Source organism: Ustilago hordei (assembly GCF_900519145.1).
Source record: "Ustilago hordei strain Uho2 genome assembly, contig: UHO2_contig_04, whole genome shotgun sequence".
Classification (NCBI taxonomy): Eukaryota; Fungi; Basidiomycota; class Ustilaginomycetes; order Ustilaginales; family Ustilaginaceae; genus Ustilago; species Ustilago hordei.
The window spans coordinates 1,262,175-1,277,712 of NW_024545261.1; the positions used below are offsets into that span (position 1 = coordinate 1,262,175).

The 15,538-nt window shown below is 54.1% G+C and overlaps 6 protein-coding genes across 6 annotated transcripts; 2 read left to right on the plus strand and 4 right to left on the minus strand.

Moving 5' to 3' along the window:
• Positions 1–152: 152 nt before the first annotated feature.
• Positions 153–2,606, minus strand: UHO2_02761 (uncharacterized protein; the record flags this gene model as incomplete). Its single annotated transcript, XM_041555549.1, has 1 exon — positions 153–2,606. The coding sequence occupies one exon, from the start codon at positions 2,604–2,606 to the stop codon at positions 153–155; it is 2,454 nt and encodes an 817-aa protein (XP_041411483.1).
• Positions 2,607–3,359: 753 nt separating this feature from the next.
• UHO2_02762 (putative PHO85 - cyclin-dependent protein kinase) lies at positions 3,360–4,346 on the minus strand (the record flags this gene model as incomplete). The annotated part of the gene is made up of 1 exon (XM_041555550.1): positions 3,360–4,346. The coding sequence occupies one exon, from the start codon at positions 4,344–4,346 to the stop codon at positions 3,360–3,362; it is 987 nt and encodes a 328-aa protein (XP_041411484.1).
• A 676-nt stretch (positions 4,347–5,022) lies between these two features.
• Positions 5,023–7,575, plus strand: UHO2_02763 (uncharacterized protein; the record flags this gene model as incomplete). The annotated part of the gene is made up of 1 exon (XM_041555551.1): positions 5,023–7,575. One exon carries the CDS (start codon positions 5,023–5,025, stop codon positions 7,573–7,575), a length of 2,553 nt encoding a protein of 850 aa, XP_041411485.1.
• Positions 7,576–8,351: 776 nt separating this feature from the next.
• UHO2_02764 (putative succinyl-coa synthetase alpha chain, gdp-forming) lies at positions 8,352–9,438 on the plus strand (the record flags this gene model as incomplete). Its single annotated transcript, XM_041555552.1, has 2 exons — positions 8,352–9,195; positions 9,290–9,438. 2 exons carry the CDS (start codon positions 8,352–8,354, stop codon positions 9,436–9,438), a joined length of 993 nt encoding a protein of 330 aa, XP_041411486.1.
• A 327-nt stretch (positions 9,439–9,765) lies between these two features.
• On the minus strand, positions 9,766–11,802 carry UHO2_02765 (uncharacterized protein; the record flags this gene model as incomplete). Its single annotated transcript, XM_041555553.1, has 1 exon — positions 9,766–11,802. One exon carries the CDS (start codon positions 11,800–11,802, stop codon positions 9,766–9,768), a length of 2,037 nt encoding a protein of 678 aa, XP_041411487.1.
• A 663-nt stretch (positions 11,803–12,465) lies between these two features.
• On the minus strand, positions 12,466–15,402 carry UHO2_02766 (uncharacterized protein; the record flags this gene model as incomplete). The annotated part of the gene is made up of 1 exon (XM_041555554.1): positions 12,466–15,402. One exon carries the CDS (start codon positions 15,400–15,402, stop codon positions 12,466–12,468), a length of 2,937 nt encoding a protein of 978 aa, XP_041411488.1.
• Positions 15,403–15,538: the final 136 nt, after the last annotated feature.

The following is a 15,538-nucleotide window of genomic DNA, read 5'->3' on the forward strand; positions in this document are numbered from 1 at the left end:
ACATTTACATACCCTTTCCCATACCAGCATCCTACTTTTGCTCACAGTCAAATCATTCAATGGCGATTTCATGACTCACATACATCAAAGTGTATCTAGTCGTTGTGTTGAACTTTGTGATTTCTTTGCAACCGTGAGAAGCTGAGACAACGTCAATCTACAACTGCGTTTTTGGCTTGAGACGTTTTTCTGCGCTCTTCCTCCGTCCGTCCCAGACGCTTCACCTGTGCAATCAAACCGATGATCCGAACGATATCCTCAACTGCAGCTGAGTGGTGCTTCACCAATCCCTGCTTCGCTCCCTCCTTAAGCTTTTGGAGATGATAATCTCTCTTAGGATTCAACAGGCGGAGTGCGCGCAGTAGGGTATGTTCGAACCTTCGTCTGTTGGTTGTACTCAGATGCAAGTGCGATGTCGGATGGGTGGGTTGGAAGCGGTTGAGAATGTCTTGTAGCGTGTTGGCGAGGATGGACTGTTTGATGATTGGGCCTCTGGTTGCTGACAGTGCTGTAGTAGAGCTGGTCGGCGGTGTGCTACTGGAGGACTTTGTGGATGAGGCGGCCTGTCGCAGACGACGGCCTCTACGACCACTAGCTACCATGTGCTCGGTCGCGGCCGGGGCGTCTTCTGAGACCGCTTCCTCCGGACGAGGTTGCAGAACAGGAGCAGTAGCAACGCACTGATCAATGATCATCCTATAAGTCCTTCCCGTCAACCGCACTTTCGGAAACAGCCGCTGAAAGTCTTGCACCAACTTTCGGGTCCATGCTGCTCGAAACAGCGGGTGCCTTACCTTCTTCAGCATCAAAACCAACGATTCTTCGTTCGGTACGATCTTTCTTCCCTTCGTTTGCCTCTCACTCCCTTGGATGGATGCTCCATCTGCCTCCGTCTCGCGAAGCTTGCTGGCAACAGACGCAGGATCATTAACGCTCTGTCCGAGCGTTGAGCCAGTGAGATTGTTGAAGATGCGCAGGGTCTCTGTGAGACTAACAGCGCGGTTCTGATGACAGGCAATGAGGGTCAAGTTGAGGATGCTGGTGGCGCCACCGCGAACAAGAGCATGTTGGTCGAGCGTAGATGTTTCGGAGAGCGCAAGCTGGACAATGCGCATCGTTGTTGCTGTGTCGCCTCTTTCGGCTAGCTGTGTCAGCACTGATTGAAGAAGCCAGGCCGGCGTGGCTGGGTCTGCAGAGTTTGGATCTCCAGCAGTATCGCTGGAATGTTTGAGCGCACTTCTGGTGTGCCGCAAGAGGTGGGGTAGGAGACGTTTGGTCAGGGAGAGTTTGGCTTGCGCTTGTGCCTCCTGCTGCTGTATCTGTCTAGCTTTCTCTTCATCCGCTATGCCTTCTAATAATGTTGTCGTTGTGTCTGAGATAGTGGAGGGCACTGTTGGCTGGTATGTCTCTCCCTCCGCAGGGCGGGCCCGAGTATCACGTCGCTTCCTACTGTCGGACTGGCGAACAGCTCCCAAGCCAAACCGGAGAAGACAGCCCCATCCGATCGTATCTAACATCAAATCTGAGCGAGATCTTGACTTCGCCTTCCCTACTGTGACCTTATTTGATAGGAGACCTGCTTGACTCACATATTCGTCGACCTTGATCCAATTGCCCTCCTTTGCTGCATATGCCACCTTGAGATTGAACGCTAGACGGCATGGATTCTCTCTAGACTCTGGCCAAATACCGACGCCATCGACTTCATAGTTGCCCAATTTCTTCGGCAACAGCTTGGTCTCAGCTATCGGATCGCTTAACTGTTGCAGCGTCCTGGGCATCCGCGCAGCTCGACTTTCTAAGCGGAGGAGCGAGCGTAAGTCGTTTTTCTGATATACGTATCTTAGTAAGAGCGAAAGACTTTGTGACGACTCGATTTGTTCCAAGCCCTGGGTCTGACGTTCAGTCGTCCAGACTAGATCCTCATACCATGATAGCAGGGCGGTCGGCGCTTGCGAGCGGAATGCATGGATCTGGCGAAAGGTCTGTAGGAGCAAATTGGCCTGAGGTTTGCTCAGACGCGGATAGGCTACCATGAGAAGCTCTACCTTACGGGCTGTCCGATCGAGTTCAAGATGTAGTCCACGTTGATCAGCATCGTTGAAGATCTTGCGCATTGCAGATGCCTGGCCTTTCGGGGAAGCACCAGCATACGCGTGTGCCGCCGTTTGGACGAAAGACTTGTTGAAAGCACGAGTACTGCTTTGTTGGGGTTCGGGCTTGGCTGAGGCGGCAGCATCCCATGATTGTGAGGTGGAGAGAGAGTGACTACTGTCGGAAGACTGATGGCGTTGCCTGTCTATTGGTGGAGGCGAAGGAGATGGTTGCGGAGAATTTTGCTGAGAGCGCTGGTGTGTTGGATTTGAGTCCAGGGCTGTGATTCGTTTGGTGACTCTGACATTCTGAGCTCCATCGTGGGCGCTCGACTCCTCTGATCGATTGGAGATATGATCTGTAGAGGGTTTCGGGGCAGTTGGTGTGGGCGATTGCTGTGCTTGGGTACTGTAGCTGGATGAAGGCAGAGGAACATGTCGAGGAACGTAAGGCCGCTCCAAGGAACGAGCAGCCTCCGCCAGCCCTCTGCACAGCTGTGAGGCATGGCGCATTGCCTGAAGCCTACTTCAACCCAGAGAGAGGTGCTTTGTTGCTAGCCCTTGTGCTGAACTTCCGATGGTCTATTGAACTAAGCTGACAACATGGGCGATAGAAAGAGGCGCATCGGGCTATTCGCGCTCGGTGGTGCACTGGACAGCCTCCTAGGTGTGACGACAATGGTCGGTTATAATCATAACCTGCTGATCGTGTAGTCTGACCGAGCTGATGATGATGGGCTTGTGACGAGATGATGATGGATGATGATTGTTGGCAGGGTCTAAAATGAAGGTGTTGCAAGTCGAGAAAAGCTTCGGCCAACTGCGTTTCTTCGCAAGGATGCATTTTCGGAACATTTTCGCGGCAGCAGAGCCCTTCCTTCCTTTTTCGTAGCCAGACCATCATCACGTGTGGGCTGCCGTTCTCCTCCGAGTTCCGAACCCTTCCCAGGGTCACCATGGCTCAAGCTCTGCACATCATAGGGATCCCTTGTGCGCTCGACGTACGCAGGCAAAAGCACAGCCGAATCTCAGACATTCACAAGGAGCCATCAGGTAGCACTCGGAGGACTGAGAAAGCCTTGAAACGAGAAATGGTGCATACTTGTACAAGAGACTAGAACACGAGAAAAGATGAGAGGGTGTAAAGCTACTGCGGTGAACAGGCTTGAGGTAAAAAGTGTAGCAATAGATTCCTTACTTGCGCAGAGCCTCAAAGAGACGGCGGAATGGTGAGTGGATACAAGTGCTTTCGGATAGGATGCGAGCTTAGTTGACGGGCTGACCAGGCACACCTTGCCGATATCCGCCCTGCTGAGCACCACCTCCGTTGCCAAGGTTGAGCTGGCTGTTGCTCTGTGGGTGAGTGAGGCCTGCAATTGCCGCCGAAGTGGTAAAGTATGGGTGTCGAAGCGCTTCGTCGGCAGAGATACGCTGTGTTGGGTCAAACTTGAGCAGCTTGTCAAGCAAGTCAATTGCCAATGGGTGAGCGTTGGGGAACATGTTCTGAAAAGGAACTTTTGGCACGCGAGGGAATGGTCGCACTTGGATCTCTGGCGAGTCATTGACAAGACGCTTCATGGTGTTGTCGTCTGGTGTGCCAAGAATGCGCAGAATTTGGTTGAGTTGGTCGTTGTTGTCACGGCCGCGGAAGAGTGGCAGACCTGAGATCATCTCGGCCATGATGCAGCCTGCACTCCAGATATCGATCGAGGTGGAGTATGTGCGCGAGCCGAGGAGCACGTCTGGCGCACGGTACCAGAGCGTGACGACCTCGTTGGAAAAAGTGTTGACGGGGATACCGAAAGCTCGAGCAAGACCGAAGTCGGCCAGCTTGAGCTCGCCTCGCTTGTTGATCAAAAGATTCTGAGGCTTGAGATCACGGTGAAGTACGCGGTTCTCGTGGCAAAAGGCAGTGCCCTTGAGGAGCTGGAACATGAAAGAGCGAACAGTGACAGGGTCAAGAGCGCAGCAGTGACCGTGAATCTCCATGTACTTTTTCAAGTCTTGCTCCATGAACTCGAAGACGAGCATGAGCTTGGACTCTGTGTGAATAACATCATAGAGGCGAACGATGTTGGTGTGACGCAACTCCTTCATGAGCGAGATCTCGCGGATCGCCGTTGATGGGGTTCCCTCTTCAGCATCGAGGTGAATCTCCTTAAGTGCAACAACCTCGTTGTTCAGCCTAGATCGACCCTTGTACACAGTGGCGTAAGTGCCCTCTCCGAGCTTCTCGAGCTGTACGTAGTTCATCGTGGGAATGCTATGCCGAGATGATTGGACAAAATCTTGAGTATTTGTCTGAGTGAAAAGGCGGTCTATTCGTAGACTAAATGTAGCTGGTCGCGATTCGGAAAGCAGTGGAAGACGGTGACTTGCTGCAGGAGAGGTGTGGCTGCGATTAGAACGGAAAGACAACCGGCGTTGACGCAAATGGAAGTGCAAGTGGCGATGAAGCTACGTCTTGTCGATAGGATCGGAAGCAGTAAGGAGGTTAGACCAACTCTAAGCTCACCTGCAGCCGAATGCAACAGCCCAAACCAAAGTGTCAGTCTCAGCCGCGGGTGTCGCGACTTTTTAGATTTCAGGGACAAAGCTCAGCCTGACTTGTTCGCTCGCCCAGCTGAACATGGCGCCTCTGTCAACACGTAAGCACTTGTCATCGCCAACCCCTGGCTGCTTGAATTTCTTTTTTTTTTTTTTTTTTTTCTTTTTTTTTTTTGTTTTGAAGGCTGAGAAGAAGAAGAAGAAGAAGAGAAAGAAAAAGAAAAAGAAAAAAAAATGTTGGAATTTGGTTGCTCCACAGCTTCAACCAAAATTCTCGTTCTCGATGCTTTGTGAACGAGCTCACTTCTCCATCGCTTGTTAACCATCTTCCAGCTCCCCTCCGCAGTGGTACTACATCAGCTCCTTTGACACTTCTGCAATAATGGCCAAGTCAAAGGCGCCGAAGCCTTCCAAATCACGGCCCGTGTCGACGTCAGAGCTCAACCAGCCTTTGCTCCCATCTTCCGGCTCGGTCACGGCATCGACAGCATCTTGCTCTTTCTCCCCGGCTCCTGATCATACGCTCTTTGCACACATCAGCAATCAGATCCACCAACAACGTCTTCGTGTCTACAATGCCTCCGCTTCCGCAGCATCGAGCTCGCAGCTCGTCACAGATTTCCTCTTGTCTTCCTTGGGAGGAGCCGAGTGCCTCTCGTCGCACTGGGTCCGACTGTCGACATCGTCTTCCAAGTCGGCCAAGCGCAGAAAGCATGATGCAAAGGGTAGCGATGATCTCTCTTCCTCTGAATCTTCTCAGCTCTTCTTGGCGCTCGGTCTGAGCACAGGTCAGGTGCACCTCTTGAGCCCTGCGCTAGCTCAGTCCGTCGCTCTCCTCGATGCTTCCTCGGCCTCAGGCAGCAGCACCTCTTCGGCAGCAAACGCCGGCATTGTCTCCATGTCCTACTCAGAAGGCAGCAAGTCGCTCTTTACCTGCTCCAAAAGCGGCTGGGTCTCCTCGTTCGCGCTTGGTGATGTCAAGCTGGGCGACCAAATCACCCCGTTGCGACCCCTCTCCTCTTTCCGCCCCGACACCAAGTCTGCAGTTCAGTTGCTGTCCTCCCGACAAAACCTTGTCCTCTCTGCGCATCACAGCATCAGCTTGAACGATGTCGCTCAATCGGATCACTCGCTTCGTGCAACTTTCACTGGCCACGCATCTCCGGTCACGCATCTCGAATGGATCAACGACAACTCATTCCTCTCCGCTGCAGAGGGCGACCGCATCGTCAGTGCCTGGACATTCGAAGCCACGGCTGGAAAGGCTCTCACCGGCCGCACTTTCGCAACTGCCGCTCTCGACGGTCCTGTACGAGCTCTCTCGGTCTCCACCACCTCTGCACAGCAATCACGTACACTCATTACGATCGTTACACAGACCGGAAGCGTCCGTATTTATGGCCTTCCCGCAGAGCCCATGTCTGATGCATCGCCATCAAAGAAGAAGTCAGCCGCATTGCCGTCCTTGGAACTGCTCGCTCAGTCCTCGATAGAGAGCGGCGGAGCTTCTGTCGAGTGGATCGACGCAAGGCTTGTATCGGACAAGCTTCGTTTGGCTCGCCTCGTCCGTGGCGCCAAGGTCTCGATCGATGAGACCACCGTCCTCTCTGGCAAGGACGCTCAATTGCAAAAGACAATCACTCTGCCAACAGCTGGCGGTAAGCAAAACTCGTCTGCCGACACGGACGGGGCTCAACTCACAGGTGGTGCTAACGACGTGCAGAGGTACACAGATGCGCCATTGCGACCCGAAGATGATGCTGCTCTGGAGGCAGGTCTTGAGGACGCCGGTCTTGTTGCCTCATCTTCGACAAGAGCTGCCGATATGGAGCCGACATTAGCTCAGCGACTGAAAGACCTTGGCTTCGGTGATCCTTCGCTGGCCGGTCAAGAGGCAGACGAAGATGACGCCGATGTGCCAACCAAGAAGCAGCAGGCCTTGATGAACGAAGCTTCGCTCGCTTCATCTCTCTCCCAGGCTTTGCACTCGGGCGACACAAGCCTCCTCACAAGCTGCCTCAACCACAACGACCCCATCCTCATCCGTAATACGGTACGCAAGATTTCCGGTCCCCTTGCCGTTAAGCTGCTCGAAGAGTCTGTCAGCCGTCTCAATGGCGTTGGCGGCCACCACGTCAGCAAAGGTAGTATGGGCAGTCAGAAAGCCCGAGGTTTGATGGAGTGGGTTCGTGCCACCTTGCTCAACCACATGGGCTACCTCATGTCTCTTCCCAACCTCGTCAATCGTCTTTCTGGCCTTCACGCTACGCTTACCCAGCGTCTCGCGACACACGAGCGATTGTTGGCGCTCAACGGCCGACTCGAGTTGGTACTGTCGCAGATTGAGGCACGCGCTGCATACATGTCGCAGGCCAGCAACAACCAGGTACGCGTGCAGGGTGTCAAATTCGGCAAGAAAATGCAAGGTAACGCCGTCTCGCAAGCACAGAACGGTGTTGACAAGGAGAGGAGGAAAGGCAAGAAGTGGGTTGAGGAGTCGGACGACTCTGACTCGGATGACATGGCTGTGGATGGCGATCAGGACGGCGTCCTCGTACGAGGCGACGACAGCGAGGACGGTGATGTTCAAGACATTGCTCTCGGCGCTGACGACAGCGATGATGATGAGGACGACGATAGCGACGATGATGGTCCTGTGCCAAGACGACGACGTGCCAGGAACGGACGCATGTCGGATGGTAACACTTCTGCTGACTCTGCTTCGGATGACGATGAGGATGACGGCGAAGGCATCAAAGAAGACGAGGATGAAGAGGAGCTTCCAGACGAGAGTGACATCGAAGAGGAGGGCGCTAGCGACATGGAAGATGACGATGATGAAGAGGAGTATGACGAAGAGGAGGGTGGACGTGATGCCAACAGCATGTTCGACCTCGAAGCTGAGGAGGGCACCGATGAGGACGATGAGGACTAGAATCAAAGACCTCTCAGCATGATCATTCCTTCCTGTACACAAGCTCTCCAATAATGCATTTCCAAGCTATCATGTTGATTATGGTGTGGTTACAAGTGTCCAGAAGCTAGGGGCATTGAGCGAATTTCATGAGCTGTTGCCCAGTGCTGCTCTAACATCCCTCTCACCTGCCAAAAAGGTTATGAGAAAATCGATCACGACGCCGAAGTGATGGCAGAAAGAGAGAAAAGAAATTTCGTCGGTATCCGCGTCGCTCGGGCGGACCTTTGCGTGTCTTGGGGGAGGTTCAGCCAAGGAACCCCTTCTCAACCCGAGAAGGTTTTGGCCGACTGATACGAACAGTGTCCTGGCCTCCCGACCAGCAATGGATCAGTTTGTGTTCCTTGCTGAAGCTCGTATGAAGTGGCAAGGGATCGGTATTTGAACAGAACGTCAGTTCGAACTGAATGTCTGGCACAGCAGTGGAGGATGTTTGCCTGGAATTCGGCGGCTTCAGCACTGAAGCGAGAAAGCATGTGCGGGAGAGCGGAGAGAAATGGACAAGAAGAGTCCGAGTCCCGATTGTGAGCCGATTGTGAGCCGATTGTGAGCCGATTGTGAGCATCCCACGTTGAAGTTGGACTTTGCGTTCCGTCGAACAGTGAGCAACAGCAAGGTCGACGTGCACTGTAGTGAGCGATTCTTCCTGTGCATCGGTTGTAGCTACAAACACTTTGACTTCTCTCCTTTCTCACCTCTTCACCACCGCTCCCTTCTACTTCAAATCCGCAACGAACATGTTCAAGCACGCCGCTGCCTCCCTCAGCCGCCCCTTGGCTCGAGGCTTCTCCTCCTCCGCTGCCCGCGCTTCGTACGAGGACACCATCAAAAACCTCCTCATCAACAAGGACTCTCGTGTTATCTGCCAGGGTTTCACCGGTAAGACTGGTACCTTCCACTGCCAGCAGGCCCTCGAGTACGGCACCAAGCTCGTCGGTGGTGTTTCTCCCAAGAAGGCTGGTCAGACCCACCTTGGCTTGCCCGTCTTCGGTTCCATCAAGGAGGCTGTTCGCGAGACCAAACCCCACGCTTCCGTCCTCTACGTTCCTCCCCCCGGTGCCGCCAATGCCATCATTGAGGCCATCGAGAACGAGGTTCCCCTTATCGTCGCTATCACCGAAGGTATCCCCCAGAAGGATGAAATCCGTGTCGCTGCTGCTCTTCGATCGCAGTCCAAATCTCGTCTCGTAGGACCCAACTGCCCCGGAATCATCAATCCCGAAGGTTGCAAGATCGGTATCATGCCCGGTCACATTCACACTCCTGGTCGCATCGGTATCGTCTCTCGTTCCGGTACCCTGACATACGAGGCTGTCAACCAGACCACTCAGGTCGGTCTCGGTCAGTCCCTCTGCGTCGGTATCGGAGGTGACCCCTTCCCCGGTTCCACCACTCTTGACCTCGTCAAGCTCTTGCTCGACCACGACAAGTCCGAAGGTATCGTCCTCATCGGCGAGATCGGCGGCTCCATGGAGGAGGACGCCGCAGAGTACCTCGCCAAGTACAACAAAACTCGTGCCCACCCCAAGCCCGTTGTTGCTTTCATTGCTGGACGAACTGCTCCTCCCGGCCGAAGAATGGGTAAGAACATGATCACCACCGTGATCCTTGCCAACTGTTTCTATGAGCCTTTAGTGCTGACCAAACCTCTACTTTCTTTCCCCTTTGCATGCAGGTCACGCCGGAGCTATCATCTCCGGTGGTAAGGGTGGTGCCGATGACAAGGTCAAGGCCCTCACTGACGCTGGTGCTATCGTTGCTGACTCGCCCGCAAAGATTGGGGCACTCATGAAGGAGGCCATGCAGAAGGCTGGCCTTGCTTAGACGGACCCAAATTTGGACGAGAACATGACACTTTTCTATTCGGACCCTCACAACATATTTAACGATCAGAAAGTGTCTCAGTACCTTCACACAGCAATTGACGTTTTTTTGCATCCTTGAGTGTCACAGCTGAGTGCCCAGACAGGCAAACGGATAGGTAAAGAGAATTGATCCGGTGCAATGCGTGGGACAAACAAGATTCGAAACGAGAAATGTGAGCAACAAAGATGCATAGAGCAGACGAGGGTATCCTAAACGTGTGTGTTCGACACAGTTGCTTCGTTGTGACTCCGTCTCCGTCCGGAGGCGAAAACAGAAGACCATCGCTTACAAAGGAGCTGTGTAGTTTGCCGGAAAGATCGCCGTCTTACTAGCACTCATGCCAGCTTCAACCCTACCTTCCCACCAATCATCAGTGCTATTTGTTTTCCTAGTGACGGCGATCACTTGTCCTTTGCTGAAACCAAGATCTCCTTCTTCCTGAGCCTCGAAGTCGAACAGTGCGATCACACGTTCAATTACGGGCACATTTGCATTCTCGTTGGATAGTGAGAATGACTCCTTTCTAGCGAAGCTGCTCATCCCGTTCCCATTCTGATTGTAGTCGTAGTCGTCCGCGGAAGGATGGATGAGTGAGGCATGACCGTCATCTTCGTTGATGGTAGGCGTCTTTTTGCGGCCGAAAGCGCTGCTAGCGGGACTCGGAGTTCGGAAGCGGCCAAAGCGAGAGCCTCCGCTCTTGGAAGGTGGTGGAGCAGAGCCTCGCCCTGAGTCGCTCTCCCATGGCGACTTCGTCCGACCATGACCATTGGCTGAGCCGTCGTAGCCGTCTGTGCCGTTGTATCTCCCATCAATTGTAGCGTCCAGCTCCCCGAAAGGATCGCGAGCAGCGGAGGCAATACAGCCTTGGTCGTTTCCAAAGAGATCATCCTGAGCATCCTCATTCGCATTGAACTGGGACCATCCAACGGGAGTGTTGGAGCTGCCTCGGCCAAGAAGACTGCTACTGCGATTGCGTCCGTCTGATGCCATAGCCGAGTTGTAGGCGTCGCCAGGAGAAGAGGCTCCGCCTGCAACACTGTATCTCTTGCTATGACCGAAAGGCGACTTTCGGGCAGCTGAAGGGCTCGATGTACCACCGCCTTGGAGCTCGCGGTCGAGCGCGTCCATGCCAGCCCATGTATTATTACTCTTGCTCTGACCAGGAATGTCGTTCCAGTCCGGCGGTGGTGTCGGTCCAGAACGATCCAGCTTCTTTCTACTCAAACTAGAGAAGCTGAGGTTGCTAGCGATACTGCTCGATCTCTGACGGATGCCTGGGCGTTTCGAGTTGGCCGATCCGACCCGTGCTGGAGTGTTGCTCAAAGAGGAGGATGGTGAGCCGAAAGCATACGGTGCGCCAAAGTTTCGATCATATTCATCCTCCTTCCTGCCACGGTCGCGGTCGTCCAGATCGTCAATCAGATCTCGATCTCGTTCTTTGTCTCGATCCTTTGTGCTCAAATCATCGAAGCGATCCGGCAAGTAATCAAGTTGATCGCTACGGGACGGAGCGCGCTGGCCATCCCGTCTCCCGTATGACATGATGTCTGTATCGCGACTGTCGAGCGAGTCGACACTGGTTCTGCGACCGCTGCTCTTTCCTAGACCACGATTGTCGAAGCTACTGGTATCGTCGTAGTTGAAGTATTCGCCATCGAGATCTTTGCTTGGTGTGTTGGCCAGTGTGAAGCGATCAATGGTCTGAACGAGCCCGGATGCCCAGTGGGGTCGCTCTACCGAGCCTGACAGAATTTGCTTGGCATTCTTGCCATACTGACCATATGCCTTGGCGTTGGCGTCCTCTCGGTCAACCAGCACGCTTCCTTCGATGGAGACACCACCGTACAAGCCTTTCGACTTCGAGTAGGAGAACATGGCAGCGACTCGACCTTTGGTGTTGAGGCTTCCACTTGCTTCTGCAGACCGGCCCAAGGGACCAACAGCGACAGACAGGTTGCCACCAAGCTGGAGTGAGCCGGTGGCCATGAAGGATCGAACAGCCGACTTGGAGTTGAGGACGATGAGAAAGTCGGTGACCTCAGCACCGGCGTTGAAGCCTCCACCGAGACCGCCGATGCCGATGGCGGCGGGTGCGGACCAACGACCATCTTCCAGCTTGGCAACGACGACACCAGAGCCAGCACGTGCAGAGATGATGAAGCCGATACGAAAGACGGAGAAGATGGCGAATCCTTTGGCCTTCCTCAAAACGCTGAGTGGCACGATCTTGTCCAGGCCATTGACGGGGTCGACAAAGTCATTGAGGATCTTGGTGGCCTTGCGGCACTCGTGTTCAAGGTTGACAGGGATGGGGTTACCCATACTGCCCAAATCAACCTCGGTCAGGATCAGAAGCGATGGCGGGGAGTAAAAGCAGGGTCGGATGAGAGGAGGTGGCGTTACCGGATCAAAAGCTTCCACGAATGCTGAGGACACGAAGTGTTGCCAAGTGGAGGAGCCCTGGAACGGAAAGCTGCTGTAACTTGATACTGTCGAGCTAAAGATGGTCTTGAGGAGAGCGTAGATGAGGCGTGAGATAGCGAATTGCCACTGATGGGGGGGTTCCGCGGATGGATTCGATGGTAGTACTGTATCGACGAGTGGCTGTGGGGAGGATGATGGTCCGGGCCGAGCGTCGCTGACGGCTGTCTTGGCTGCTGCGAGCAGTGTGGAGGCAAAACGGTATTTTTTTAGCTCTTAGCTTCGGTGGTTCAGGCCCGAGCGTGCGTGGTTCGCAGCCCACCCTATTTACCCGTGTACAGCCGCGAACTTACCCTCCCATGACCTGAATGTGTACAGTTGTACGTGTCTCTACTGGTACAGCTGTACAAGGCATGATTGAGAAACACAAGCCTTTCGGAACTCATACGTCTCAGCTGTCGCACGCCATGATAGACTACCTTGGTGGATGAATGTGTATTGCATCTAGTATAAGTGCAGACCATTGTTGCTGAAGAGAGGAAGCGTAAACATAGCATCGAGGTATCAGCGATCCAGCAATCCACCGGGTTCACCCTCTCGATCAACGCGCGACCTCTCCCTTGCTTTCCGCGACGCTGCATATAGACCATTGAGAGATTGCTTGACCTGGTCCAGACTCTTGCTGTTGACAGCCTGCATGTAACGTTCAACGAAGGCTACCTTGTCCTTGTCGGGCACGTTTGGCAGCTGCTCCACGATACTGGGTACCCAAGCCATCATCTCGCCTGCAAAGCCACCAGAAAGCACCTTAAGCGTCGTCACTGCGACAGGCATCACCTCAGGGCTGAATTGCAGCACGAGACCATTGAGCAATACAGAAGCAAGCTGGAAGCCTTGCTGTCCAACCACGTGGCGGATGGCAGCAGCATAGCTAGCCATTTCCTGCATGGACGGTGTGCCATCGGCGTTCGGCGTTCCAGTGGCTGGCAAAGGCGTGCCGGGTTGCGAAGGTGTCACTGGCATCATGAGTGAATCGTGTCCCAGGATGCCAAGCACAAGGTCGAGCGCAGTCGCCACAGTTTCTGTCTTGAATAGCGTCAAAGCTGCAAGAGCTGCGCGGAAGACTTGCGGGAACTGCGGCGACAAGAACAGCAGTGAAGGCACATTGTGGAGGACAGCCAAGCAGGAGTGGATGTAGTCATCTAGCACATCACCCATCTCGGCGGGCATTGTGTTTTCGAGGAGCTGCACCATCTTGCCATTGACCCTTTCCGAAGCGCCTTGTAACGCTGCTCTGACCGCCATGTTGCTGTCGCGACCGAACTGGTCGATGCACTTGCCCACGATCCAAACGTATCCTGGGAAGCCTGTCTGCTCAAAGCAAGACGCCAATCGCTCGAGCAACGGCACTAGGCTTGGCGCAGCAAGGTTGTCGAACAGTGAAAGACCTCGTCGAAGCAAGCCACTTGCCCTCTCTGAGATGAAGAAGACGTTGCCGTGCGCGGCTAGGACCTGATCAATGACCGAGTACGCCTCTTCGCATGTCTTGGCACATGCTGATGGAAGGTAACGTGTGAGCGATGTTCCAATCACAGCAAGCATCTTTTCCAGTTGCTCCATCCTGTCCGCTGTCTTGCGGAGCTGATCTTTGCTTGGATTCCGAAGCGCTGTAGCCTGGCTGAGAGCCTCAAGCAGTGGTTGCGAAATTTGCATCAGCGCCTGTGGTGCCCTCTCCGGCTGCATACCCGCAATGACATATGCAATACCCTCCGAGATAGAAATGAGATCATCTGGTCCAAGCTTGTCGTTGACAGAACGGAAGAAGTCGTAAAGCTGCGGTAGGTAGGCAACGAGATGACGGTGACAATCCTGGCAGAGGAAGTTCATTGCCTGTGCCGCTGCTGCCGTTACATCACTGCCAGCTTCCTCAAGACCGGCACTGATATACGAAAGCTGTGCTGGGATCTGCTCAGGGTGCATGTCGATCCACTCTGTGTACCTTGACAGAACGAGAAGTCCAGCATACTTGAGCTTGGGGTGATCTGGGAGCGTGGGGATAATGTTGATGATCTGAGGAAGCACTTCGTCGTCTCTTGGGTCGGCCTCTGCACCCATCGCACGCATGCTGAAGAGCGGTGCTTCAACGTCCTGCCATTTTAGGGTTTCGGGCGTCGATTGCGAGGTTGTCGTCTGGATCATATGAAGCGACCTTGACAAACACTGTCGGGAGCCAAGAACGTGACAGCAATCCTTGAGGGTGTCGCCCATAAAGTGTCGGAAAGATCGGAAGTCGTCGCGCTCTTGACCTGTGAGCGTATCCAGATCGTCAGGGAAGCGAAGATGTCGGATGATGATCTCAAGCAGCCTCTCGTACAACGGGTAGAATCGCTCCGCCTCTGGATGACCACGTGCATGTGAAAGAGCACCGGAGAGCAAGTACCAGAAGCGGAAGGTGATTTGAACGATGTCGAGGTCATGATAGGCGGTGCACTCAGCGATTGCCTCGACAACGGGGAAGAGTTCCCTTTGGTGTCGAATGATGATGCGGTGATAGGCCTCGCCCGCTTGCACAAAGATACGACAAAGGCCACGAACCTTGTCCTCGTCGTCGCCAGCAGCTACTAGCTCTTGGCGCAGCGGATGCAGTCGGGCAAGGACTCGCTGGATGACATCCATGTTCTCCTCCACCTCCTGTGTTTCGTTGATCAGATCGCAAACAACATCAGTAGCTACGTCGAATAGCTCGTCGGAGCCCAGTGCGTCAAATGATAAGTCGAAAAGCGGCGTGTCCGCCATCTGCCCTGCTGACACTTCACCGCTCTTGAGCCAAGATCGAAGACACTGGAAGATGCCCGTTTGAATCTGAGACGTCAAGCCAGAAGCCTGTACGTACATTGACAGGAGCTTGAGAATCTCTGGCGCAGCAGCCGAGAGCAAGAAGTGACATCGGGTGTTGTAGAAGTCGTTGTCGACAGGAATGCGGTGGTTGGTAATGACCTCTTCCGGAAGCACGGTGAGAAACTCAAGCAGGACTGGCACTGTGTCCGGGCTCGAACCGAATCGTTCAATCATACCAGGCACCACGGTTGGCCACTCGGACTCGTCGAGTTGCAGAGCCAAGCCGGACAAAGCCAGACTGAGCTGCGTTTGAATGACTCGGGGGCCTGATGCGTAGGCCGAAAGTGCTGCGAGGAGAGTGTCACGAAGGGCGACCCTTTGTTGCGTTGGAACTTGTTCCAGATCGAAGGTGATCTTGGTGCGGAAGGTTTGGGCAGCAAAGAGTCGGGGCTCGAGCGGCAGTTCAGATGCCAGAAGGAGCGAGTTGGCGGTCTGCCAAGCTTCAGAAGTCTGCTGGAAGTCCTGAAGCCATCGATTCGCGGAAGCCTTGGCTTGATTGTTTGGGTCAGTGTAGAGAGTGTTGAGAGCTTGCATCACGGCCTGGATGGCCTGTTGCTCCGCAGAGACAGCTTCCGAAGAGCTTGACTCTGCTGTTGTAGACATGTTGAGTAGGTGCACGATAGTTCCTTCCCTTGCTGGAATGGATGTGGATCAAGAGGGACGACTGGGCGCACTGGCGGATGTGCTAGCGAAGGAGGTTAGTCACTTCTTGAAAGGGGATGACTGCAGATCGGCTCAG